At 54.9% G+C, this 26,359-nt stretch overlaps 11 protein-coding genes across 11 annotated transcripts; 5 read left to right on the forward strand and 6 right to left on the reverse strand.

The window, feature by feature from the left end:
- Positions 1–739, reverse strand: A1O7_05460 (ADP-ribosylation factor-like protein 1; the record flags this gene model as incomplete). The annotated part of the gene is made up of 5 exons (XM_007759470.1): positions 1–135; positions 189–417; positions 470–516; positions 569–607; positions 662–739. 5 exons carry the CDS (start codon positions 737–739, stop codon positions 1–3), a joined length of 528 nt encoding a protein of 175 aa, XP_007757660.1.
- A 507-nt stretch (positions 740–1,246) lies between these two features.
- Positions 1,247–3,481, forward strand: A1O7_05461 (uncharacterized protein; the record flags this gene model as incomplete). The annotated part of the gene is made up of 1 exon (XM_007759471.1): positions 1,247–3,481. One exon carries the CDS (start codon positions 1,247–1,249, stop codon positions 3,479–3,481), a length of 2,235 nt encoding a protein of 744 aa, XP_007757661.1.
- Positions 3,482–3,904: 423 nt separating this feature from the next.
- A1O7_05462 (oxidoreductase) lies at positions 3,905–4,884 on the reverse strand (the record flags this gene model as incomplete). The annotated part of the gene is made up of 2 exons (XM_007759472.1): positions 3,905–4,551; positions 4,626–4,884. 2 exons carry the CDS (start codon positions 4,882–4,884, stop codon positions 3,905–3,907), a joined length of 906 nt encoding a protein of 301 aa, XP_007757662.1.
- An 840-nt stretch (positions 4,885–5,724) lies between these two features.
- Positions 5,725–6,525, forward strand: A1O7_05463 (uncharacterized protein; the record flags this gene model as incomplete). Its single annotated transcript, XM_007759473.1, has 1 exon — positions 5,725–6,525. One exon carries the CDS (start codon positions 5,725–5,727, stop codon positions 6,523–6,525), a length of 801 nt encoding a protein of 266 aa, XP_007757663.1.
- A 630-nt stretch (positions 6,526–7,155) lies between these two features.
- A1O7_05464 (uncharacterized protein) lies at positions 7,156–10,494 on the reverse strand (the record flags this gene model as incomplete). Its single annotated transcript, XM_007759474.1, has 1 exon — positions 7,156–10,494. One exon carries the CDS (start codon positions 10,492–10,494, stop codon positions 7,156–7,158), a length of 3,339 nt encoding a protein of 1,112 aa, XP_007757664.1.
- Positions 10,495–11,376: 882 nt separating this feature from the next.
- Positions 11,377–12,422, forward strand: A1O7_05465 (uncharacterized protein; the record flags this gene model as incomplete). Its single annotated transcript, XM_007759475.1, has 2 exons — positions 11,377–11,697; positions 11,754–12,422. The coding sequence occupies 2 exons, from the start codon at positions 11,377–11,379 to the stop codon at positions 12,420–12,422; spliced, it is 990 nt and encodes a 329-aa protein (XP_007757665.1).
- Positions 12,423–12,835: 413 nt separating this feature from the next.
- On the reverse strand, positions 12,836–14,665 carry A1O7_05466 (uncharacterized protein; the record flags this gene model as incomplete). Its single annotated transcript, XM_007759476.1, has 1 exon — positions 12,836–14,665. The coding sequence occupies one exon, from the start codon at positions 14,663–14,665 to the stop codon at positions 12,836–12,838; it is 1,830 nt and encodes a 609-aa protein (XP_007757666.1).
- A 1,183-nt stretch (positions 14,666–15,848) lies between these two features.
- Positions 15,849–17,180, forward strand: A1O7_05467 (pyruvate dehydrogenase E1 component subunit beta; the record flags this gene model as incomplete). The annotated part of the gene is made up of 4 exons (XM_007759477.1): positions 15,849–16,101; positions 16,154–16,220; positions 16,314–16,661; positions 16,709–17,180. The coding sequence occupies 4 exons, from the start codon at positions 15,849–15,851 to the stop codon at positions 17,178–17,180; spliced, it is 1,140 nt and encodes a 379-aa protein (XP_007757667.1).
- A 2,616-nt stretch (positions 17,181–19,796) lies between these two features.
- On the forward strand, positions 19,797–21,235 carry A1O7_05468 (uncharacterized protein; the record flags this gene model as incomplete). The annotated part of the gene is made up of 4 exons (XM_007759478.1): positions 19,797–19,829; positions 19,876–20,590; positions 20,686–21,109; positions 21,175–21,235. 4 exons carry the CDS (start codon positions 19,797–19,799, stop codon positions 21,233–21,235), a joined length of 1,233 nt encoding a protein of 410 aa, XP_007757668.1.
- Positions 21,236–21,693: 458 nt separating this feature from the next.
- A1O7_05469 (uncharacterized protein) lies at positions 21,694–22,677 on the reverse strand (the record flags this gene model as incomplete). Its single annotated transcript, XM_007759479.1, has 1 exon — positions 21,694–22,677. The coding sequence occupies one exon, from the start codon at positions 22,675–22,677 to the stop codon at positions 21,694–21,696; it is 984 nt and encodes a 327-aa protein (XP_007757669.1).
- A 1,428-nt stretch (positions 22,678–24,105) lies between these two features.
- On the reverse strand, positions 24,106–26,004 carry A1O7_05470 (uncharacterized protein; the record flags this gene model as incomplete). Its single annotated transcript, XM_007759480.1, has 1 exon — positions 24,106–26,004. One exon carries the CDS (start codon positions 26,002–26,004, stop codon positions 24,106–24,108), a length of 1,899 nt encoding a protein of 632 aa, XP_007757670.1.
- Positions 26,005–26,359: the final 355 nt, after the last annotated feature.

The raw sequence follows: 26,359 nt of genomic DNA on the forward strand, positions 1-26,359 counted from the left end.
TTACGAAAGCCAATCCATTCCCTCATTGATGCCTCTGCCGTCAATCACCGAACAGGCAACAATGCTCCAATTTCGATCTCTCAGCTCGCCCAGTTTTAGGGCTTCGGAGATCTCTCCGGCGCCCTGCGCGCCTGGCTGTATTGTTGGTTAGCATTATTCAAGAATGTGGCGCTGGGACTGTCGCGTACCTGGTCTTGCTTGTTAGCGAACACCAGGAGGGCGGCATCTTTGAGCTCGTCTTCGTTCAGCATCGACCGCAATTCATCCGCTGCTATCTCCAATCGTTCAATATCGGTAGAGTCAATGACAAAAACAACAGCTGCTGTGTTGGCGTAGTATGACCTCCAATATGGCCTTATTGAGGTCTGTCCGCCCAAGTCCCAGACGTCAAAATTCAGATTGCCATACTGCACGGATCTGGTGATGCTGTCAGTCCGCAGGGGCCAACACTGAGCATCCGTCGACGTACTCGACATTGAATCCAATCGTGGGTATTGTAGTGACCACTTCACCAATCTAGACATGAGTGTTAGAGATAGAGACCAGAGTGCTGCCGCACAGAGCCTACCTTGAGCCTGTACAGAAGGGTGGTCTTGCCAGCGTTGTCCTAGTGCACCGTCAGGCCTGGTTGGCGCCAAATTTACTGCACCTGGCGACGCACAAGTCCCAGGATCAAGATCCGTATGTCCTTCTTCCCCCAGATGAGGCTGCCCAGCAGCTTTGATATCGAGCCACCCATTCTGTAATGTTGTCTGCTTTGGTTCGCTTCGGGATGAATGGGAGGAGGCGGTCACAACAAAATCATATCTTCGACGTCCAGCGAACTTCCGTGTCTCACTCTATACAATCAGATTTCCGTCGCTCGGATCAAAGACCGGAAATTAATACATGGCATGGTAAGACGTGGGACGTTGACGTTGTCGACGCGGAAGCCTCGTCAAGCCACTTGGCAGCAACGAGCCACAACCGGATCTCGCATTGTTTCCCCAACTTACTCCGGCCTCTCTATGGTACGCCACATGTTGCGGAGTCTGAACTCGCTACCCTTTACACACTCCCAATCTAGACGAATTTCTGACCATGTGAGATATCCGCTTTGCGACAAGAGAGCACTCTGCAACCCTCCGCGTCTACCTTACACGATATGTCCTAGTTAGACGATATTCTGAACCCGCAGTCGTCGACACCTCCGTACCTCAGCCTTTCGTCGCAAGGGCATCCTCAATCTACGGCGACCACCGCGAAGATGGTGGGCAAAAAGAGTGGAAAGGCACTCCTCCGGGAGGAAGGCCTCGAAAGGACTGATAATAACATGGAGATGACATCGTGGCCGATCATTCAAGCCATCAACCAGAAGAACTACTACACCGACTACCTCAAACGAGATGAACAGATCCTCGCCTACCGGTCACAGCGAGAGGAAGACCGCAATCAGATGATCAAGCAAGCTCGAGATAGGGATCGGGCACTTGCGCAAGGGCAACTAGTGGAACCCGATGGGGATGTCGATATGGATGAGGGCGAAGAAGGGGCTGAAGACGAAGCTTCGAGCGGCGCAAAGACGATTGTGATACACATTGGCTCCCAAAATCTACGGATCGGCCTTGCCAATGACGCGTTACCCAGGACGGTACCAATGGTTATTGCACGGCGAGCAGAGAAGTCCGAGAGCGAGGAAAACGATGGAGAACCCGCGCCCAAAAGAGCAAAACTGGATAACGGACACCCGCCTCCTGAGCCAGAGAAGCGATTCGGTGAGGATTTCGCAAAGAGATTCTCAGGCATGTCACAAGACCTGAAGGTCAGGATGCGGATGAACAAGAGAAAAGTGTTGCCGCAGTCGAGGGATATGGTGACCAGCTACAACCGAAGAAACACATATGACACCATCACTGAACATAACGACACCATGCGCATTGAGTGGACCGACACGAGCGGTTCGCCGGCATACATCACAGGCAAGGCTGCCTTGCGAATACCTGACAAGTCCACACCACGGTACAAGCTGTACTGGCCGATCAGACATGGTTGGATGAACGAGCAAGACTACGACTCGAAGCGCTTCCTGTACGACGACATTCGGATCATCCTCGAGGAGGCGATCAAATCACAACTCGAGTTGGATTTGCGCACTAGGGATGACTGGGCTCAGTATAGCATTGTGATCGTCATACCCGACTACTACGAGCGCACGTACGTGACCAGTTTACTTGACATGGCCATCACAGAATTCGGGTTCGGCCGGGTGTGCTTTATACAGGAGAGCTTGGCCTCTTCGTTTGGTGCGGGCTTCACGACATGCTGTATCGTGGACATTGGAGCACAGAAAACTGCGATTTCTTGTGTGGAGGATGGCATGATCATTGACAACTCGCGTGTCAATCTGAAGTATGGGGGCCGAGACATCACGGACATGTTTGTCAAGATGATTATTTACAATCACTTCCCGTACTCGGAACTCAATCTCAACCGCCGATACGACTTCCAACTCGCAGAGGAGTTGAAGCAAAAGTACTGCACCATGACCGAAGCCGACATTTCCGTACAGCTCTACGACTTCCACCTCCGCGCGCCCGGCCAAGACACGAGAAAGTACACGTTCAAAATCTACGACGAGGTCATCCTCGCCCCTATGGGCCTGTTCAGGCCTCAAGTCCTTGACGACAATGGCAAACTCGTTGGCCGCCATAAACTCATTGACCGATCCTACGATATCTACGATGGGAGAGCTAATGACCCGACGTCTTCCGCCCAAGCAGAGATCCTTACCTCCATCGCACCCGAGGAAGTCTTGAACTCCACCAGCAAACCGGGACCGAAGATGAACGGACATGCCAACGGCCTCCTTACCAACGGAATCACCACCAATCAAGAATCCTTCAACCCAGAATCCCGTCGGCCCTCCTTCAGCAACATCAAAGAAATGGACTCCACGCCGCAACCGTCGGCCGCGAGCTCCCCCGCCCGCGCCCCCAACGGTGACAACGGTTCCCCGGCGCCCGATGACACGATCATGGACGGCATGGACGGCGTGGCTCCTGGCAGCATCGGTCAACAGAACACAGCACCACCTCTCCCCAAACCGGAGGAGGAAGAAGTCCTCCCACTGGAGCGGCGTGACGACATATTACCCGTCTACCCTCTCCCAGCTGCAATCGTGACGAGTATAACCCACGCTGCACGTGGCTCGAGCCAGAAAACGTCCGACCTTCTCTCCGGGATCATGCTCACGGGCGGAACAAGCATCATCCCCGGGCTTGCCGGTCATCTCGAGGAGTCCCTGAAGGGTATGCTACCAGGATATAGCAAGGACATCCTTATTGGACGGCCACCTCGGGAGTTGGATCCGCAGGTCGTTGCGTGGAAGGGCGGTGCGGTGTTTGGCAGGATGAGTCGCACGAACGACAGTTGGATCAATGCCTTCTTATACGAGAGGCTCGGGGAGCGGGTACTCGCTCATAAGTTGATGTGGGCGTGGTAGACGTCGCAGAACAGGGTGGTTCTTTGGTAGGTGGCTCTGTGGTAGTCGTCTTGAAAGGTCTTGCTTTGGCCTCCTCTTCTTGACTGCTTGCTCCGTCTCGGCAGACCTTTTTCACTATTCGCATGCTCTGCCGTCCCCACTGTATCACAGTATCCTCAAATGTTACTCCGTTGGTGAATGACATACACGAACAGTGTGCGCCGGGTTGACTCACCGTTATTGCCACTCTTTGTCCACCCTAAGCCTCAGCGTGTGCTTTGATGTCGCTGCCACGTATCACACAAACTTCCATACTTGTTTTCTGTGTGTGCTGCCAAGATTCCGTGTCGTACCCATGGCAGCCGCCTAAGGTCCGTGACGGCGCTGATGAGTTTTGCCTCCAGCAGGCCGGTTGCTAGTATGCCGCGATATCGTGCCTCACTCTCAAACCGTCTTCCCCTTCTTCAGCCTCGACAATTGAAACGCACGAGTCATCCACCAGTCAAAGATCCCCGTCCACGTATACCCCCCCGCAAGAAAATACACGACCCAACTCTTGCTACCCTCCCAAATCCATCTCCTCCTGGCATCTCTGCTGGGAAGCCACCTCCAAGGCCAGACTCCAATACCTGTACCGGGCAGAACCTGCCTGACCACACTCTCGGCAAACGCTTCATTCGGCATCGCACTTTGCTGGGAGTGGACTTGGCGTCGCGCGAAGCTGTCCTCGAGCGCCCCGTACACGCTATCGCGAGGCAAGACGCGCTTGACATGCGCGTTGATATTCGACTTGACGCCCCCTGTGAGGACAGTCACCACCTTGACGCCCAGGGGCGCCATCTCCACGCGCAAGGTATTGGCGTAGGCATGCAACGCCGCTTTCGAGGCGTTGTACACGGAACCGAACACGTAGGGAATCACCCCCGCAAGGCTCCCCATCATGACGATCGTGCCACGGGCTGTGATCAGCAAGGGCGCGAAGACCTGACATAGCCGCATGACTGCGCAGACGTTGACGTCGAAGACTTTTCGGGCTTCGTCGAGCGTGATGTCCAGTGCGGGCATTATGTACGAGACGCCGGCGTTGTTGACTTGTGGGCAGACAGTCAGCCCCAGTACAGTACTCCGTACGGAGTACAAGGAGGTCATATGCACTGAAACTAACCAAGGTAATCGAGGCCTCGCGCTTCGGTCAACTGCTCGACCTGCGCGTAACATGAGAGGATGGATTCATCGTCATCCACGACCAGTGGCAAGGTCTCGATGCCCTGAACAAGAGACAGGTCGTTGATCTGTTGTGTCGTGCGAGCCGTCGCAAAGACGCGGAGGCCTCGGGCGTGGAAGGCTCGAGCCAGGGCATGGCCGATGCCGCCGGGTGAACAGCCTGTGATGAGGACGGTTTTGCGGCGGTCGTTGGGCGCCATGAGATGACCTCGTAATATAGATGTCGTACTCGTGCGTTTCAAACTCTGGAGGCTTCAATTATGTCGAAAAGGGCCCCCCCAGTAAGGAAGACTAATTAACTGATTACTCGGAGTGGTAACTACTAGTACTGTGTACGAGGTAGGCCATTCCTAAAGCTCTGACTGGGACCGCCCACCGATTGGCTGCCTGCGACAATAATTAATCGAAGCCGGTCGAGGGCGAGCTTCCTGGAGCAAGCCCCTACTGTGGTACGAGGTACTGTGCTAGTGCCGCCCTGGTGCCTCCGGCCCCTCTCCATCACCCCGCACTTGGGGGTGCCTGGCTTCGATCCTCTTGCAGTGCTCCCTTTACAGATTACTGTGCCCAGCGGAGGTAGCCGTAACGTTCGGACCCTTGGTGGGCACAGAGATCAACAGGGACAGTCACGTAACGGGGACGAGGCCAGACGATGCCGTGGGCCAATGACGCACCTGGTGCCCTCTCCTGTCAGCTTCTACTTCGACACAAACGTCGGTGTTCAGCTCATAAGCACGGCCTCCGTCGTCCCTCTTTTGATCCCATCGGTGTCTCTTCTCTACGCACCACGCAGCACAAACACACAAGACGCATAACGCGCAGGTAATGCACGACTAGACGACTGTCGGACTCTGGACCAGCTTTCTTTGCCTATACCTCGTCCCTACTCAGTCTCACCATCCGATCACTCCCATACATCCTCTCCTCGCAGCGACAGGCCTGGGCGAGGCAGAGAGGAACACCCACCCACACACCACAGACAGCCCGCCAGACTCCTCCCGCACCTCTACAACAGCTACGCTACACTCCCGCAGCCTCCAAACATGTCGACAGACGCCTCCGTCCACGTCCGCACGACCTCCTCACCCGACCAACAATGGCTCGACAGCTTCATCTCCCTCCTCTCACGCGCCTACCTAGCCACGCCCCTCACCACGGCCTTCATCACCGAGATCGACGGCAGGGATCCTTCGGCGGATCGCTCCCAAGTAATCACCCCCTCCCGCCTCTCCAAGCACTTCACCCTGGGCATCACCGCCGCGGCGAAATCCAACGTCGTGCTCTGCGAAGCCGGCGATTTCGCGGCCGCCGCGCTCTTCGAACCCCCGGACTTCTGCGGCATCCCGCCCTCCCAGGCACGGCGCAACCCGGGGCCCATCCTGCAGGAGTGGCGGTCCGCCGCGCGGAGACTGAAGGCGAAATACCTCAGCATCCCGGACAGCGGGGAGCACAGCTACGACCAACCGGCCGCGCCGAGCCAGTCGAGCGGCGCGCCCAGCGAGGATCCCTACCCGGCGGACTTTAACAAGGACGTGGACGTCGAGACGCGGCCGTTTTATCATCTCGCGATGATTGCGAGGGATCCTGATGTCCCCGCGGAGAGGGCGACCGCCGCGTGGCGGGCTTGTATGGATTACTTCTTGGGCAAGGCGAAGCGGGAGGGCGTGCCTGTGTGGTTGGAGACGGCTGCCCAGAATTCCAGGGACGAGTATGAGAAGTTGGGGTTCCGGGTTTGTGAGGAGGTCGTGATCGGGAAGGGCCGCGTCGATGGGAACGGCTGGCCGCAGCAGGGGGGCGAGGGGGTGAGGACGTGGGCCATGATTTGGGACGAGCATTTGAATTGAGGTGAGATGAGGTGCGGCAGCAGCAGGAGGAGGAGGAGGAGGAGGAGGAGTAGGGGCAGGACCGAGGACGAGCTACACGTATCTTAGTTAGGCAGTCGAGAGGGATTTGCGTGGAATGTACAAAGCACAGAAGTGAGTACCTAAGTAATCAGGTTGACAATCAACCAAGTAAAGCACGAGTACCCCTACGTAGCGCACAGTGCACAGGACGCAGTACCTGTAAGTAGGTTGGTGGTGGGTGATTGACGCAAGCAGGCAGGCAGGCAGGCAATGCAAGCCAGTAAAGGGCAGACGACAACACCTGCTAGATACCGTATGTTGTGCATGCATACTCGTACGATATCAGTCCTCGGGACTTCGTTGCCACTACGTACAAGCCGCAGTAGCAGTGAGAGATGGCGGAACTCTTCTACGATACACTGATACACTGATACTTGGTGTGAGGTACAAATTCCCAGCTTTCGTCGTTTCGTCTATATCTATTTTATAAGGATACAAATACTGTACACGAACCGAGTGGGAAGTAATAGCAAGAAGGGTATGCCCCGTAGGAGACTCATCGGTCTTCACGTGCCTTGCTTTCAGAGGGCCCGTCTCCAGGCTCTTTCTCAAACACTTGCTGCACACGGCCTAATCATCAGATTCACCCTCCGCCTCAGGTCCGTCATCATCTTCGTCGATCTGGTCGATGTCTGCCTTCACGTCCTCAAGTAGAGCGGCAGCCTGCATCTTCTCACTCGCTAGGCGCTCGACTTCGCGATCGATCCACTTCCGACGCCTCGACTTGAAGTCGGACCAGTATGCTGCGTCCGCGTGGAGCATTTCGACGACCGCATCGACCATGACTTTTCGCAGTACCGGGCTCAGACGAAGCTGATATTTTTGGTCTTGTCCTTGTGGAGAATCATCAGAAAAGTCTTCCTCGGGTGCTGCTTGAACGAGCCTTTCGACGACCGCATCGACCATGACCTTTCGCAATGTCGGGCTCAGGCGAAGTTGATGTTTTTGATCTTGTCGTTGGGGAGAATCACCCCAAAAGTCGCTCCCATTTGCTGTTTGATCGAGCCCTTCTAGGTCCAACCATGCAAGGCTGACGAGGCGGTCGATGGTTTTCCTCAATTCCAGCAGGATGGTCGCGACTTTAGTAGCAACCGCGGGCGGAACGTCTGCAGTTGCCTTAAGTTGAAGCAACAGCCAGCGGTTGAGCTGAAGGGTGTGCTCGCTCTGCAGGGCCAGCGACTGACAGAACAGGAGCGCCATCAGGGGTGTCACCATCGAGGCCTGTTCTAGGAAAACCACGTCGTCAGGTCCGTCGGAAGCTTCTCGCTTATATGTGTACGCCATCAAACGGCCGTGGGTACGGTACTTTCTCTTCCGACGCCGCTCCGAATTTGTCTTCGCTTCGTTGACCCCGAATTTCGAGGTCAAGCCCCTGAGCTCGGGGCTATCGACTGTCCAGCCAGAGGGTTGGGCGTCAGACCAGGCAGCCAGCTCGGCACTCACGGTGTTGATAAGCAGTGCCTTGACGAGCACCATGTCGTTGCGGTGGGCATTGAGAGCCGCGGGAAGCATTTCAAAAAGCGTCTTGCCGGGCTGTGGTGCCGGCACGAAGCCTTTACGTGCAAGGACATGATGGAGACCCTCGCACGTTATCATCATGTCAAGATAAGCGCGGTGTCGGATGTGCTTGGTCTCCTGTAGCTCTAGCATGAGGTTGCCGTCGCCAGCGATCTTGGCTGCGTGATACTCTCTGAACGCTTCGATAATCCAAGCAAAGTCCGTCTCGTACTCAGGAAGATATCGCTTCCTTACCTCTCGTACTCTCTCCATACTCAATTCGAGATTCGATATGAGCGGGCTACCAGCGTCGTGACAAGCAATGATCAGCATGGGTTCCAGGCATCCAAACAGGCATCCAAGAAGGATCGCCTTTCCCAGGGCCGGATGTACTCCGAGTTGCCACAAAAGTCTGCCCAGGCTGGTGATGTCGCCAGTCCCGGTCAAAGCGCCTAAACCTTGCAGCTGTCTGATCGCGTTGTCAACAGCGGGACGGCTGGGTGGCTCCAGAGTGTCAAGTAGAAGGTCTTCGACATCGGCGTGCTGCGAAAAAGCCTTGAATTGCAGGGCTACTTCGGCAAGGTCGGATTCGCCAATCTCAGGGCGGTTCATTGGTCGAAACGAGTCATGCCGTTCCTTGGTGAAGAGGGCATAGTAGTGGCCACTGCGTACCCGTCCAGCTCGCCCTCGTCGTTGGATCGAACTTGTCTTGCTGATCCAGGCATATGGCAGGCTTTTCGCAAGCGTAGACGGGTCGAAAAGGCTATTACGCTCCTTGCCGGTATCAACGACGTAAACAACCTCTGGCAGCGTAATCGACGTCTCAGCGATGTTCGTTGCCAAAATGATTCTTCGACAGCCCTGAGGGACTGGGTCAAAGACGTGATTGTTGGTTTCTCTGCGTAGTGAGTGGAGTTTGAACAGTCTGATCTTCTTCGGATCCTGGACATCAAGTCCCGTATCGACAAACCGGCCGCTACGCAACAAGAGCTCCACATTTTCCATATCCGTAGCTCCAGGAAAGAATGCGAGGATGTCGCCCTCTGGTTTGGTGAGCGCAATATGAGCAATTACCGACGCTGCCAGACCGACATACAAGGGGCCAGTGGGTCCTGCGGACTCGTCGTCCCCGACGGAAGTCGGTGGCTCGTCGCTGTCTCTCGTTCCACCACCATCCAAGGCAGATACAAGTTTAGCTCGTTTCGCAGCAAATTGCATCTCATGCTCGACGAAACGTCGACTGGACATGACATGGCTGCCCTGGATGTATTGATACATTGGCTCCTGTAAGGCACCTTCCTGCGACATATCCAGCAGGATTTCTGGGAGATAGTGGTTCTCAATGTGCGCATGTCTCCCTTCCACATCCACGTAGTCAGCGGTAAGGGTCGTGCCGTCATGGCTTGGTCGCGTGAAATAAGCGAGGAAGCTCGAAGGGTCAATTGTAGCAGACATGAGGATAACTTTTGGGTGCGGTCGCCCTGCTGCCTTGCTGGCACGGACTGCGTTGCGAAGAAGAGACAGGACGAGGTCAATCTGTATGTCACGTTCATGCACCTCATCAATGATAATGTGGGAGTGCTCCAACAAGACACGCTCTGCATCGGAAATCAGTCTGTTCAAAAGAATGCCGGTGGTACAATACGTGATAGAACCGGAAGAGACGGGCAACCGATCCTCGTTGCGAATGTGATAGCCAACTGTGCCACCAATGGTAGCATGACGTTCTTGAGCCACTCTCTGCGCAATCGAGGTCGCTGCCAGCCTCCGAGGCTGAGTGCAGACGATGTTTGCACACGGACCCCGACTGGAAATTATCATGTCGTCGAGCAGGATCTGAGGGACTTGAGTGGTCTTTCCACAGCCAGTTTTGGCCAAGACGATAGCCACGTCATTGTCGTTGACCAGCTCCAAGAGCGCCTTCAGAGTGTCCTCAGCCATCAAAGGCAGCTTCTGTCTCCGGGACAGGGTTGCCTTCATCCCTGCCCCTCGTCTAGCTTGCGCATGAGCGTTCTTCATACGAGCGGCCAAGGCCCCGTCCTGCCTGACTGATATAGGAGATCTCGACGGTTTCGCGGGCTCTGGGGAAGACCCAAGAATCACTCCTTCAGTTGTAAGGCCGTGTGTATGTGCCAATTGCATCGTCTTGATGGCGGACTGGATATTGACTTTCGGAATCTCGATTTTGAAGGTAGGTGGCTTAGCCTTCTTTTCTTCCACTGAGTTGTGCTTCTCTACCTCGTCCTCGATAGGCACTGCTTCAGTGGTATTTGTTTCATCGTTATCGACCTCCGTGGGAGCCACGACCGGAGACGAGGCTCCTTGAGCATCTCTGGTCCCATAGTGGAAAGGACGGACGGTGGACTGTCTTCGTGGTGCGAAGGCGGCACATATGCGTCCGAATCGTGGCATGTAGGTGCTCTCTACCCCACGACAAGCGTGCGGATACCGCGAGGGAGAAGAATCATGACTCCGGCGAGTGATATATCGTGCACCGCACGGTTGCAATTCCTGGGTTAGAAACGTTAGCAAATTCCGGCATCTCGAGGCTCAGCAGCAGGCATCTCGTACTCTTGCACACCGTGAACGCGTCCACATGTCGACCTACTCCAGTCATCTTTGCAACATGTGTCTAGCACGCAAGATGTGAATCCGTGCGTTACCTTTCGCAGATGTCATTGAGCGGCTTCGAAATTCACAGCCAGAACCGTGCATGTGTGTTTTCCAATGAGCCAATCGGAGAGCGCGATACCGTGTTGCTTGGAGCTAATTACTGTAAATGGGATTTGTAAACGAAGACACGCAACCCTCGGTCGTATCTCATCCATGGTTCTTAGTAATTTGCAGGCTGCAAGTCCGCAGGCAGCAGCTGCGTTGCCTGGCGGACGGCGCTTCTCTCCAGGGCTCCTATCGCGCTGTGTTACACAACCAAGCTCGAATTGTGCTTGTCGAGTCCGTGATCCTCCACTGGCGCAACTCCCCAGCATTGGACGATTCTCCGAGTTTCCCCGCAAATGCGGATTGGCTAGACATGGCCGACGGCATTCCCCATTATCCTTGTACGGTAATGCCTTTGCGCATTGCATCGAGATTCAGCAGCCCAGCTGAACAGTTGCCAACAGGAGCAATGGACAGCCGGATTGGGCCGCGTGCACCATGTCACATGTCTGGCCAGCAAGATATAAGATCGGACGGGCTCTGCCCTCGGCAGGCGGCTGACAAGCGAATCTTCCTCCCTCTCGTCCAGCCTGAATCAACAGAGTCCGCTCATTCGTCGCAGATAGAGCATCCATCATGGACAACCTCGAGAAGAAAACGCTCGACGTGTCCCGAGGCTTCACTTACACTTACTACATTAGCCCCGCGAAGGGCAATAAGCCGACCCTTGTGCTGATCCACGGCTTCCCAGATGCACCTGACACTTTCGAGGATGCCATCCGCGACTATCTACTGCCCAACGGCTACGGCGTCATTGCCATTGACTGTCTAGGCTACAACGGAACATCAAAGCCGACAGACACGGAGTCGTACAGTTTCCAAGGTATGGCGCAGGACCTCAAGGAGATAGTCGACAAGGAAGGTCTCGATAAGGTTGTTCCCGTGGGTCATGACTGGGTGAGTTGTCAGATCTATTGCAAGCCATCTTGATCTCATTCATCATTGGGCCACAGGGTTCCGGCGTCGCTCAGCGGTTCTACAATTTCCACGCAGACCGGTGCGCGGGCCTCGTCCTGATGGCTGTCTCCTACCTTATCCCCACGCCCGACCAGCCCTTCAATCTCGACGGCGTCCTGCAGTTCACCCAAGGCATCTTCGGCTACGGCATCTACTGGTACTGGAAGCTGTTTACCGCCGAGGACGGCGCGCAGGTCATGGGCTCGCACCTGGACAGTATGTGGGACGTCGCGCACGGTGACCCAGAGACCTGGCTCGAAACACTGTGCAAGAAAGACGGGGTGAGAGATTTCCTTGTCGCCGACAAGAGGCAGCCGACCATGTCTTACGCCACCGAGGAGCGCAAGCAAAAATGGATCGCTTCGTTGAAGAAACCGCCCGGCTTCGACGCCCCGCTGAATTACTATCGCGCGATGACATCTGGCGTGCAGGACGAAGCGAGCAGGCATATTCCCAAGGAGAACATCCCTATTAACGTGCCGTTCCTCTTTTTCGGGGGCCAGAGAGATTATGTCTGCCGCCCGGAGATGTTGCAGACGAGTCTCGATGCTGGACTGATTCCCGACTGCACCAATGTGGTCATTGATTCGGGGCACTGGGCGCACTTGGACAAGCCGAAGGAGTTTGGGGAGGCCATTGTCGGGTGGCTGAAGGAAAAGTTCTAAATGCTCTTGTTGCAAACCCCAGCGGGGAACTGGCGGCTGAAGGGCGGCTCCCAGTGATTGGTATCCTGTCACGGTGGCAGATATGCCATTCCACGGCCGACTTCCCAGGGATGGTATCTTGGTATAGGTGGCGGATATGTCTTTCCTTGGAGAGATATTCTTCCAATTTGACCCGTCTTTTCATGGAGGAATATTCTCCACTTATGACCAGAATTTTCATGGAGGAAGATTCTTCAATTTTGATCAGTCTTTCTGTGGAAGAATATTCTTCAATTTGACACAACGGAAATAATGTGAGTATGACGATGGCGGCCCTTAGCACCATATAATCTATCATGTGCTGGGTATGTCACAACATGGTATAGTACACTCCGAGGTCATGTTCCATCCCGAGTACGCCTGGACGAGCCAGCTCAATCCTTACAGTTGTCCTTCCAATTCTCGCTCACCCACCTCGCAATCAGGGTCGTCAAGTTATCCTCAGGCATGTATTTGCCGACATCCTCGTCTGTGTACTCCAGACCCAGGAACTTCAACGCCAGCAAGATCCAAGGCTCGATAAACTCGTTGAAGACCACGTCCACGACAACACCTTCACCATCCAGAGCGACCTGACTCGGGTTGATCGTGGATTGAATACAATTCGGCACCCGATAGAACGAGATCGGCGAGTGGATCGTGTCGTCGCCATCGTCACCCGCGTCATCACGCGTGGTGTACCCCGGCGTCAAGCGAACGCCGCTGGCCATCGCAACCTGAGATAACGAAGAAAGGTCGTGTAGCTGTAGCGGATTTGTTGCGATAACGTCTTCTTTCACGCCCATCTGTTCCGGCGGACCCAGTTTCCACATTGCGTACGAGGGGTCGACGTTCTCAAAGATCTCGCCTCCGCGGTTGAGCATGTTGATCAGATGCTTGGCCTTCTCGTACGGCACGTCCTTGAGGTAGTGGAACCCGCTCGTGAACGGGCAGACGATGTACGTCGAGTCCTTGGTGAAGGCGCCCTTGAAGATGTCGAAGCGGATGGCTCCCGTGTTCGAAATGACCAGTCTCGGACGATCACTGCGCGCTGGATCATTGACGATGCCGGGAAAGACATCCTCTTCTAACCAGGAAAAGATGCTGTCTTTGCTCGGGTAGGGTGCCCGTGCCATCCACAGATCACGTGGCGCGCAGCCGAAGGTCTGATCCAGGTCGAGTGCTGCCCGGGCTTCTGATATCGCCAGCGTGATGTTGCGGCCGCGGTCGGAGTGGAAGGTCGATGCGTTGTGGCCTGAGTGGTGATATAGCGAGTAGAGGTTGTTGTCGATGTATCTCCTGAAGAAGGATGGAGTCGAGGCTGAACGGCTGGTCTTTGTCGACAGCCCGCTGATGGACTGAAACCCGAGCGTCTCCATGAAGCGCCCGCTCGCCAGGCCGTACGAGTTGCGGTCAAACCTGCGGTAGTCCCGGATGTGGTAGTGGCCGCCGAAGAACTGGATGGGCGTATCCGGCTGCGCGGCGCGGATGGCCGTGAATATCATGTCGAATTCCGCCGAGCGCACGGCGGAATGGCCGATCACGACAAACAGGTCGACTTCGCGGTCGCGGATCGCGGCCTGGAACCACGGTTCTTGGATCGCGTGCTCCACGCGCCGGATCACAGTGTTGTTCGCGTTCCGGTCAAAGTTGTAAAGGAAGCCAAAGGCCGTGATACGGATACCTTGGTTCTGGGTGATGAACTTCTTCGCCCGGGGAGCTAGGGGCACCAGCTCGCCTGTGGTCGGATCCCGAATGTCGAGATTCGATGCCAGATAGCTGTCCGCGTACGCAGGGACAGTGATCCGATATTCGTTCTCGGACGAGTTCTGCTTGTACAGCTCATGGTTCCCGGAGCAGATGATGTCCATATGCTGTTCTCGGAAGATGTCAAAGGTGAAGAGGCCCTTGGGCTCCGAGGCGTCGTAGAGGCCATTGCCCTCGACACGGTCGCCAGTGTCGACAATCAACAGGTCTTTCCCGTCCCCGTCGAGCTTTTCTCGTAATCGAGAAGCAAAGTCGACGTAGTCGCCCCAGTCGGCCCCGAAAGAGGGTTCTAAGAGGTGGCCGGCGTGCCATCCATGGGTGTCCGTTGTGTGTAAGAAATTGAGCTGCCCGAACTCCAATTCTCTCAAGGGAGCGGCAAGCGGTTCAGGTGCTGTTGGTTGCTTGCAGAGCGCGGGTACCGCCAGCAGGACCACGCTAAGCTTCACCGAGGGAAGCATTCTCGATGTCTGTTGACTCTGGCGATGCTTGTGGAGAAGCACTCACACTCAGACGGCATCTCGGAGTCGCGGTCTTTAGTCTCCCAGGGCAACTTCGGCGACTCCGGTCCACCCGCATTGCTTACATAAGGTGTTGTGTCCTTTGGTGTCCTGGTGATCACCTTTGGTGTCATGTTCTCAGTCCCCGTAGGCTTAACCATCGGTGGCTCTCTCAGCTATTGAGGATACAGTACGGGTATCTCATCTCTACCGACAATGACGACTGTGCTGCACCAAGAATGCACAGAGTACAATCTCTTAAGCGCGGTGACGGACAGGCTTTTCCCAGACTTCACTGTCTTCTCCGTGTCGCTCGACCCTCAGCTTACTATCAAAATGTCTAAGGCTTGAGCCGTGATAACGTTGACGTACCTCTCGCCACTTACTGGAGAGACAAGTAGTCTGCAGAGACTGCTGTGGGCGAACTGGCTCAGCGGGTTCGGTTCATTCTACGTATCAGCTTCAGGTCTCAATGCCTTTCACCCACTCTTCGAGTACATGGTCGGAGCGAGCTACTGTATACAGCCCATCATCATCCTGCACCGGCTGCTCATCTTGCCACATTGAGATAATACATTCGGAAGGAGACCATGTCAGAAGATCAACAGAGTTACAAGATATCCAGGCCCTTGACTTGGATATTTGCAGACCTCATGATAATACCCTCAGCTCGTCTTGGTATGCACACCACCAATCAGAGCTATTAGGATACCTAGGTAGCACCCTGCACACCGTCCCGTGCTGGGACCACGTTAAGTGAGAGCGAGCAGAAGAACCCTGGAACAAACGAGTGATTCGCAGGGCCGGTCTGATGAGGAGCTGAAGTAGAGAAGAGAAGCAAAATTGCCAAGGAGGCCGAATTAGTTAAGCGGGCTGACAGGCTCTCGGGGATGGATGTCAGTTTCCGTTGTTGGGATCCCAATCCACGGATCGCCGAAGCTCCTGAGTCCGTGTTGAAAGTCCGCATCTCGATTCTATCTAATTAAATAATTCAATTCGATCCAATCCAATTCAATTCAACCCGGATCTACAGCACTTTTTGGCTTCACTCCTCACGGTCAAACCAAGCAACTCTCTCTGACCGCCGGCAAGCACATTTGCCTTGCAGCGAGCTACTCGTCGGCTTCACTTTTCCCTTCTCACAATGGCCGCGTCCAGATCAGTCCTCAGGGCGGCTTCACGGCTTGTTTCTCAGCGACCTGCACTTTCCTCCTCGATACGACCGTCAATCCGTAACTTCGCGCCCTGGGCTTCTCTGCCTGCTTCCTTTAGAGGTTATGCTTCAGAGGCGCAGCAGACGGTAACAGTCCGTGATGCCCTCAACGAAGCTTTGGCCGAGGAGCTTGAGCAAGATGAGAAGGTCTTCATACTAGGCGAAGAGGTGGCTCAATACAATGGTAAAGACATTTCTATTCGCAGGTTAACGCTGGAGCTCAAGATTCTCAACAGGCGCGTACAAGGTCACCAAGGGCCTTCTGGATCGATTCGGACCCAAGCGGGTCATTGATACTCCAATGTGAGTCCTCCATAAGCCTTGCGACAGCGAGACCGCGAGAGACTTTGCTGCGCCCTCCGCCTGAATCTGTCTTCGATGCTAACGAGGGATCAGCACTGAATCCGGCTTCTGCGGTCTTGCCGTCGGTGCAGCATTGGCCGGTCTACATCCTGTCTGCGAGTTTATGACGTTCAACTTCGCTATGCAAGCAATTGATCAGATCATCAACTCGGCTGCGAAGACGCACTACATGTCTGGCGGTATCCAGCCTTGTCCGATCGTTTTCCGAGGACCCAACGGTTTCGCGGCTGGTGTCGCAGCTCAACACTCACAAGACTACTCGGCGTGGTATGGCAGTATCCCTGGTCTCAAGGTCGTTGCACCTTGGAGCGCAGAGGATGCGAAGGGTCTGCTAAAGGCAGCTATCCGCGACCCAAATCCTGTGGTTGTCCTAGAGAATGAGTAAGTGTAGGCGACGCGTCGTGCTGGAACCATGCTAACCCACGTAGACTGCTGTACGGTCAGGCATTCCCTATGAGTGCAGAGGCACAGAAGAGCGATTTCGTTCTCCCCTTCGGCAAAGCGAAGATCGAACGACCAGGCAAAGACTTGACCATCGTTACACTCTCACGTTGCGTAGGCCAATCGCTGGACGCTGCGGAACAACTGAAGAAGAACTATGGCGTCGAGGCCGAGGTTATCAACCTGCGCTCAGTCAAGCCCATGGACGTGGAGGCCATCATAAAATCAGTCAAGAAGACCGGTGCGCTCATGGCGGTAGAGTCTGGCTTCCCGGCTTTTGGCGTTGGTGCCGAGATTCTGGCCCTCGCAGTCGAATACGGCTTCGACTACCTCCAGGCACCACCAGTGCGCGTAACGGGGGCTGAAGTGCCCACTCCCTACGCGCAGAAATTGGAGGAGATGAGTTTCCCTCAGGTTGATACCATCACGAGCTATGCCGCGAAGTTGCTGAGGGTGTAGTCTGGACGGGTAGGGCATTCTCGGCGGAAGTCCCTAAAAAGCATTTTCCCACGTGTGTATTAGCGCAAGCGGCTTCTTCATGTAAGGTGAAGGCAGGGGCTGGTTGGAATGAGAATTAGTTCATGGTGCAGGTGGCTGCCACCTGGATACCAGGATGAGTTTGTTCGGTTCAGCATGAATGCAATGTATTATTCCGGCAACCCAAGTGGTCGTGATCCAGATGCACGGATCGTGCTGCAGTGATCTCGCTTAAGCACTCGGTGAAACGATACCTAGTACACTGCAATATGACATTGCCTGTCCTGTCCTCATTCTCATGCTCGATCGGGATGGCCCCTGCCAGAATGAGGTAGACTGCACCTGCCAGGCCAGATTCATCGCGTGGGTTCGAACACACGATCCCAATCTGAGTTTATGGTCCCGTCACAACTTGTGTAAGACGGCCAACGTGGCCTGCATTCCTGGTGCAGCTCGAAGCAGATGTCTGAGACCACGTGTGACACGCATCGCTCAGAGGTCGTAAAAAGATGGTGCTTTGCCCTTCGATATGCATGGTCACCTTTCCGGAACATGGCGGCCACATGACAACTGATGATGTCCATGCAGCCTGATTGCGAAGTCGACAATCCCTGACAAGGTGGTCAGATGTCTCTGCGGCGTCTGCGTGGATGAGGCCAGACGAGGCTGGATCGCGGCTGGATCTCAAATGCAAATGACACGAAGCGTTGTCATCGATTGGGGTCTGGAATTGCAGGCATTCTCCAACTCTTCACCCTCACCTCACCTCACCTTCACCTCCTCTTCTCGCTCTCGTCAGATGGCTTTCTCACACGTCCCCAAACTCACGCCACTTTCAGTCTGGTTTCATGAGGCCGTGAGGGCGCTTGAGACCCCGAATGGAGTCCTCCAGTCGAGCTCGTGTCCATCGTTCGCCGCACACCGTTTGTTCCTGGATCCCCAGCTGGACGCCCATCAATTCGAGTCAACCTGATAACTCACGCTTTTTGGGATCGGGGACCTCCATGTCTGGACAATCCGCCAGCCTGTTGCAACCCCGTACGACTCGTTCTGTAGAGGAAGGAAAAATTCCTACGCGCTCACCCTCGCTTCGAGGTGCAGGTCCCCATGACATCCCAGATCTGGGCTCAGAAGGGTCGGGGGAGTCCCGCATCTAATTGTGCCGATGGGCCATGTGTTCGATCGGACTCTAGCATTCCTTTGGCCTCTTCGAGATTCGTCCCTCCTTGGCCATCCTGTGTCTCCTCTTCCATTCCCACGTGGCGACCCACTCGCATCTTGCCTCTGCCAGAAGACCCCGTGGTTGAGCATTCTTTGAAAATTATCTTTGCACGAAGCCAACCGGAGCTATCATACTATACTGCAGGCAGCCGCCGCGGCAGGACTCCCCTAACTGAAGTCATTTTGCCAGTCATCTTGCTCTGGTCTAGGACGACGCCAACTGTCAGTCCAACGATCAGGCGTCAAATAACTAAAATATCTCGAAGCGAGCTCGACAATACCCCAACTTCGGATACGAGGATAACTCCCGTGCGAGAATGGAGAAAAATTTCCAGATCTGCACTTTATTCCCACGTGGTTGACGCATCGAGTGGCATACATCCCCTGCCACGAGCTTCGCCACCCGAGCCCCTTATCGTCGTGTCTTGTTACTCGCAGCTGCGCGAAGTGGATTGTCATGATTGGCAAAGGCCGCATGGCGCTGGAAGCTTCATATACGTGATGATCTCCGAGATATGCGGACCCAAGATATCGGGTCGACAGGTCTACGTCGCCCGACCATAGGTACGAGTACAGGACTTCACACTTCATTGCTCCATATCCATGCTTTTTTCTAGCTCCTTTGACCAGATAACTCATTGACGCTAGTCACCGAGTGCTTCGGTCACGTCGAGTTCCGGCGAGATGTAGAGATGAGGGCCCCGTTGTCCACATGGCTGGGGTTGTGCCATGCAGCTTTCCCTTGCATTTCGGTTCGCTTCTGTCCTTCCGCATCCCATCCTTGAACGCCATGTGGCAGCCACCTTCAACTGCGGCCGGACAAATCCCTCAGCTCTGAGTTGTTGCTTGCTTCCCAGTTCCAGATCGCCTCCTTTAACCTGGAGAATGTTATCTCACCGCTAGGGTATGTCATGTGGGAAAGGGACTTTTGATGCTCCTTGAGCCACCCCACCACACCATCTTTCGCCAAATATCGACATTTCGACAATGTCGCAGAGGCCATCCGATTGATATCAGGATGAGGATCTGGCCTGCAAACGGAGCTACGCTCTGATATCGGGATGTTTCTGGGCACTGGGTGCCGCCGCATGTCTTTCTTCTGCTTGTGGCCCCTATCGGAGCGCGATACTTTACAAATGCTGAAACCAGGGCCTTATCATCCCAGTATGTGCAAGCTCTTTTCGATACCTGATCGACCAAGCCTCACGAATCTACTCGGACTTGTAGCTAGGGCGATCCACCTGGAGGACGCCCTACGTAGGCATCATCGTCGGCAAGACTCCACCGCCGCGCGATGACCTCACACTCTACCGGGTAGCCTACGCAGACAAACGCATGTCTAGCAAGAGTAGGCGGGCTCGTCCGCCGCTACAAGAGATGTCGTCAGGCTCGCGGCGCTCGTGCGAGGCAGTAAGTGACCTGGTTTAGCTTTGTCAACTCAGACTTACGCCAACAGTTGGCCGACACATCAAGCCGTACCTCCGCAGCCTCTACCGGAAGTCCATTTTTCGAGCTTCCCCTCGAGGTCCGCTGCAATATTTATGATTTGATGGTTAGGCTTCCCTACCGTGACCATCTGAACCTTTTGTGCGTACACAAGCAGGTGCACGGCGAGGCAAGAGAATCTTTCTACCAGAGGCCGCTCTACTGTGACTCTCAATACGATCTCATCAAGTTTGTGGAGCGATGGCCGGAAAGCGTTCTGCAAAGCATAACCGATCTTCGGATGCGCGTGGAAGAGATTCGACCTGAAATCATGCAGGAGTACCTTGCGGCAATTGCAAGTGGCAACCCAGAGCTAATCCATCGGCATCCATATCTCATGGAAATCAACCAAATCACTTTTGCCCTCGCAGAACTGCCTGGCATTACACATTTGCAGCTGCTGAGGCCGATCGGTCTTCAAACGAGTATACCATCCAGCATTGTCATGACACATCTGCTCAACTGGGCAGCCGAGAATTACCCCATACTCCGGTCGTTGAGACTTGACATCGAGCAGTGCCATATTGGCTGTCTGGGGTCTTTCACGGAGCTAAGTTCGTTACAGATGACTGGATATTCCGAGACCAGTCCAATGAGGACAGCGGATGTGCTCAGCAAACTGACGAACCTTGAGGAGCTCATGGTTGTGGGTCCGCCTCGGGGCCTGCAAACGCTGCAACGACATGGTAGCCAGACCAAGATTATGCAGTCCGTAGATCATCAGACATTCGAACGCCTGCGACCGCTGAAAAACTGACGCTCGTCCAACTTATGGACTCAGGGATGGATGCAGACGTCTTCCTGACCCAGAAGACTATGAAAGCACTTTATGAAGTCCACCGGGAGAGCCTCCGGTCGCTTACGATCTCCTCGACCACAATCCCTACCTCGGCCTTCGTTGAGTACCTGTCCGCATTCCTTCTGGGAACAACAAACATGAAAGAGGTTCGCATAATGTGGCCTGATATTGAGACCGCCATTGTCGACTGCATACCCAACACGGTCAGGAGACTTGAACTAGCGGTGGCTTCTCGGGACCAAGCACAGGCCATCATTGACCGGCTGGTGTTGATGAAGTATCGTCTAAAATGCCTGCAATGCGTCCATTTCCACATTATCAATCCAGTTCACGAGACGTCGGCTGATGACAAGGGGGCCGGATCGAACCGTTTGGCTTTCGGTCTGCCGATTCGACGTTTGGACACGTAAGTGGAATCTACCGAGTATCGTAATCGGCAATGGATACTAACTTGTTGACGACGGTTTCCAGGGCCATTGAATCACCATTTAAGATATCCTGGGGCATCTGGCAGCCCATGTTGCCCGAGTAGTGTGCCTTAGTGAAACAGGACCGGTATGACATTCTCCGCGCCCACCGGAACACCTGTATCAACGAACATGCTGTTACTGCAATTTGTATTGCGAGTGCGACATTTACAGTTCTGTGATACGGGGATGTTGTGCAAGAGGGATTTGGTCTGAGAGTGGTTCTCTGACGAGGCTGGAAACTTCTGGGTACAACGCTCATTGTTCCTCTGCTATAGCAATGGGAAAGTCTGTGCGGTCACCTGATCGAGAGGGGAATGCAAAGAAACCTGGATCTGTTGACTTTTCGGCGAAGTTGTCTCGAATTCTGAGGGAGAGGCGACAATGCTGGTCTCGTCCGCCACCGCTTGCGTCTAGTTAATGCAATGCTCCCGTGAATGAAACTTTACATGACGCTCGAAAACTCCCTCCATTGCCTTCTTCCAAATGCAGAACTCGTACGACACGCCAGTAATACGGGAATCTAGAACAACCTCCCAACAAGCGGCACCTCTTTATATATCGCATTCCAGTGACTAGCCTCCCAGCCCACGCCCGGTCCACTCCTCCCCACGACGCCCAACCCGCCTACTATCCAAACCCCCGCCATCAGCGCCGCCACGCCATTGATGACTCTCCCCCGCCACTTCCTCTTGACCCGCCCATCCTCCCCACCCCCAACAACATACTCGGTACTCAGCCTCAAGAACCGCGCCGCCCCGCTCACGAAATGATAACTCGCCGTGACAATCAACAGCGCATGCGCCGCCAGTCCCAGACCCGGGTGCGCCGCGATGCCATGCGCAAAGTACCGCAGGCCCACGGACGCGGAGCTGCCGTCGACGCGCCGCGGAGTCACGCGCATGCTCAGCACGTGCAGCGCGAACATCGGGTACAGCGCGTACCCGGCCGCCGAGGTGGCGCTGAGTTTCGGCCACGCGATCCCGCGGCGCTGGCTGCGCGTCTCGGCGCCGTGGCGGAGCGCCGTGATCCGCCGGCGGTATACACGCAGGGCTACCCCGGAGACGACGTGCGTGAGCACGGGGAGGAATATCAGGAGCGGTTCGAGAGGCGGGGTCTGGTAGAAGGGGCGTGTGAGGAGGAGGTATTTGTCCGCGGCGCGTACGGAGGGGGTGACCAGCGGGATGAGCGCCGTGTTGGTGTAGTGCATTGCTAGGTAGAGCCCTAGTGGGGCGACGGAGTATTTCTGCAGGGCCGTGAGGAGGTGGAGCGTCCGTGTGGGAGTGAGGCCTAGGAGGTTTGTTGTGCCCTGGGAAGGGGAGGCGGCGTGGCTCGACGACGAGTCTTTCGTGGAGGAGGACGGATCCGTGGGGTCCGTTGTTGGATATGGCGACGAGGTGTCCATAGACGGGTCTTCCTCGTCGTCGACGGGCGAGGGGTCGATTTCGTGCATCGAGGCGAGGGAGGCGCGTGTGTCGGTCGTCGTGAGGGGCGGTAGGTCGGCCATTGTAATGACTACTACTACTACTACTACCAGTCCCGGTCTGGAACTCCTAGCAGGGTCGGCCTGAGGGAGGAGAATTGCGGAGGAAAGGACTCACCACCACCGCCAGAAACAACACTTGCTACAGCACGTAGGCACCACTTACATACCGAGTCCGCGCACCTCGGACACCGTGTCAACAGGAGAAGGTCTAGCGAGATCCTGCACGATGTCGGACGGACCAATGGCAGTGGAGCAATTACTGAGTGCTCGGGATTACCTCTCGCTTCTGTTAGCGGCAGTTAGGAGAGTATCGCTTGATGTCACGCGTTGCCCTTCCGGGTATAAGGCGAACTGCAGCTCTGTCCCCACTTTAGCCCATTCTACCCCACCAGATCCATCGTTGTGCTTTTCAATCTAATCAGTCGACACAACAGTACGTAGCCTCAACGACATATCGCGCAACTCGTTTCTGCTCTTTCTGCCTGCGGAACAGTCCCGTTCGGAAAGTATCGTGGGGAGAAACGGGATCGACGGCAGCATGAGAGCCGGGATCTGTTGGCTGAGTTCGCTGCCCTTGTCTCAGGCAGCCACCTCGCTGCGCGTGTCTGTCAAGGTAGTAAATACCATGACAGGTGTCCAGTGTTCTGCACATGCCGTGCGCGGCACGCCTTCTGTCTACGCAGTGCCTAGGACTAAAGCAGTATGGGATAGGACTGGATGGCTACGCAGTGGGCGTTCGAGTTCGAGAGCAAGTTCCGACTGATTTCAGAATGTGATGGAAGGCCCAACTCGATGGTCCGAGCTTGCACAGGGAGAACTTTGAGGCAGATCTCGTCTGCCACTATGTCGAGACCAGCCTGCATATGATATATGATTCATATACAGGTATATAGATGGGCATATAGATTCGTAAATAGTGTCGTGGGAGTCATTAACTTCGTCACAAAATGTGTTCTAAAGAGCGAGGTAGTCCTCGGAAAAGATGATCTCCGCTGTCACTCAATACTTCTCGTGTGAGGTCTTAGTAAATTCCTCCTCCAGCAGCGCACGGGTTCGTGTAGGGGGAAAGCAGCATGAAATCATTAGGGCCTATTCAGGTTCTGCTCGGTCGACGGATGTAGACTGTGTAGATGTGGCTTCGACGGTTCCTCGGAGATGTTGCAATTCTGAGACACCGTCCTCGTTGACTGACAATTGCTGAACGGAATATATCCCCGAAGATTGTTGCGCTCATATGCCTTTTCCGGTTGTCAGACTGCAGTTGCTGGCCAGTCCGGTGCGGCTGGTGGACGCTTGATATAAGTCGTCAGGCCTCGCATAGATGCAAAGGCTGGTTCTTGGCAGATAAAAGTCGCAGCCATGGGTATGCGTTCTCGCTTGGGGCACTCAGCAGACGTAAATCGGTCGACCAGAGCCGCTTTGTCAAGGACACTTGGTTCAGCCCGCATATCAGACTGCCATGAAAATATCGTCGATTCCTCTCAAGAGAAGTTCTCCTGTGGTTTGTGCAGTCTTCATCCCAACGCCCTTACCGCCGGGACCCAACGTCCCGACGTTGATGGTCCAGACATTCATGCCAGGCAGCAATGAGCCAGGGCGTCCCTCGACTGGATAGTTCGGTGGTATGTGCTCCAGCTTGACAGATATATGCAAACGTAAGAAGTGGATCTCTCGGTCAAGTCCCAGATCTCGGTGCCCGCGGATCACACAGTAGTCCCGCGAGCGCCATAGCGCGGCGACTTCTCTATCGTCGTCGCACGGTGCGAGTTGAACGAGCCAGTCGCTTCTGAATAGAAGAGCATGCTTTCCAGGTTGCTCTTCGGCGTCATAGTATGAGTCTTCGTCCGCAGCGAGATGACCTGCATTACCTCCCCACAAAGACTTTCGTCGGCCCAAGATACAAACGGGGTTGAAATTCTTGTCGAAGCCAAACTTCATCCAGCAAACTCGGTCGCCTTTCTTGTCGTGCTTCGAGGGCGGAATGTAGAAGATGGCAGCAGTCCCTCTGACGGGCTCCAAGTCGTTGCGACCAGGGGGCATGCCGAAAAAAAGGGGCCGGGGAGGCAGGCCAGCAAGCCCATTAGGATGGTACAGCTTGGCGGCACGCATTTCCTGGTGGCTATAGCGGGTAATGACACGTAAGCTGTCGCGGAAGTGAAACGCCGTCTTGTAGAGTTCGTTGAGTGTATACTCTGGGACAATGAATTCGTGGAGACGAAATCCATACCATCTGCGGAGGGGCGCATCGATTATAGCTGGGCGGACATGGATGTGTCGCACGCGATGCCGTGGGTCTTGCAGAACTGTTTGCATCGGAACACACAAAACAGTGTTGCCGTTGACTGCGACACGAGCGTACTGCTCCGCATCCTGCGACGACGACAACCGTTCCAGGAAGACACCCAGCCTTGAACCAGGAGAGGCCCGAAGAGTGCAGTGCAGGATGCAGAGATACGTCTCAATCGTCCACGGTACCGTCAGCAGGGAGATAGAGAGCCCGACATTGGTAAGCTCAAATCTTCCGGTGTTTGGGAGACCATGGGAGGAGCGGATGACATTCTGGCATGTGACGAATTGCGAGGGAGATGTCGCCAGCAAACCGCTGTGGCCTCCAAAATAACCTTCGAGGCCGCGATCCCAAGCGAATATGGATTGGTCGTCGGAAAGTCTGAGGATCTCCTGCTGCAGCCTTGCGAAAGACTTCTCGCCTTCTCCGTATAGCATCGGCATGCTGACGTCGAAGATACCGAGGAGACTGTACGCTCTGTCCTCGATACGTGTCGTCTGTCGCCTTGATGCCCACGACATTCTTTGCGCCACAGAGCAGCTCGAAGGTCTGCTATGTCCCACGAGGACCTCGATTGGGATGCCGGTGTGCATGGAAAGCTCGTGCGCGAGGTCGTCTTTGGTGCCTAGAAATACCCAATTGCGATCGTGGAAACTGACATGTTTTGGAGCGATCAGTTCTTGCAGTGTCCATCCGCGGGTCAGCCACACGCTATCCTTGAGCGCATTCTTTCGCGACTCGATATCCATAAGGTAGGCGAAGCAGATATCAGCATTCTGATACCATTTGTACATGGAATTGATGGCTTCAGTCAGCTCTGCCGAGCTCGTCTTGTCGATACAACAAGTATCGACCCATAAGTACGAATACCCTTTGTTCCTGGCCTGCCAGCATGCCGACTGAATCTTAGCAAAGCCTCTCTTGCCAAAGGTTTTTGGTTGACTCATGTCCTGGAAGGAGACCTCTTCGGAATCCCATCGGTGCGAGAGGATAGCATATCTGGGTACTTCGCCGCTGCCGAACTCTTTCAACTGTAGAGTCTTGACATCGATCAGGCGCATGGCGGGGACTGCGGTTTAAGGCCGGCATGAGCATGTCGATTCTGTGATTGCTGAGGCGACGGCGATTTCACCAACCTCGTTTCCGGTCAATTTATTCTAACTCGCTGGGGTATTGCTTGGTCACCACCATGATTCGACGACGAGTACTACTATCCGTACTAAGACGGCAAACGGCTTTCCCACCTCGACAGGTTTAAGAGCGGAAGGCGAGAAGCAGTGGCCAGATCATGGAGCCAGCACAGAGCGGCTCGAGCGTCTGATTGGCTGAACCTTTTGCGGCCGAAACGACGAGGGGCTGCGGCGGAGCAAGCGGTCCGGAGCGAGTCATTCTTGCCGCAAGAAACTCTTCTCACCT

This window comes from Cladophialophora yegresii, assembly GCF_000585515.1.
Source record: "Cladophialophora yegresii CBS 114405 chromosome Unknown aczIN-supercont1.4, whole genome shotgun sequence".
Classification (NCBI taxonomy): Eukaryota; Fungi; Ascomycota; class Eurotiomycetes; order Chaetothyriales; family Herpotrichiellaceae; genus Cladophialophora; species Cladophialophora yegresii.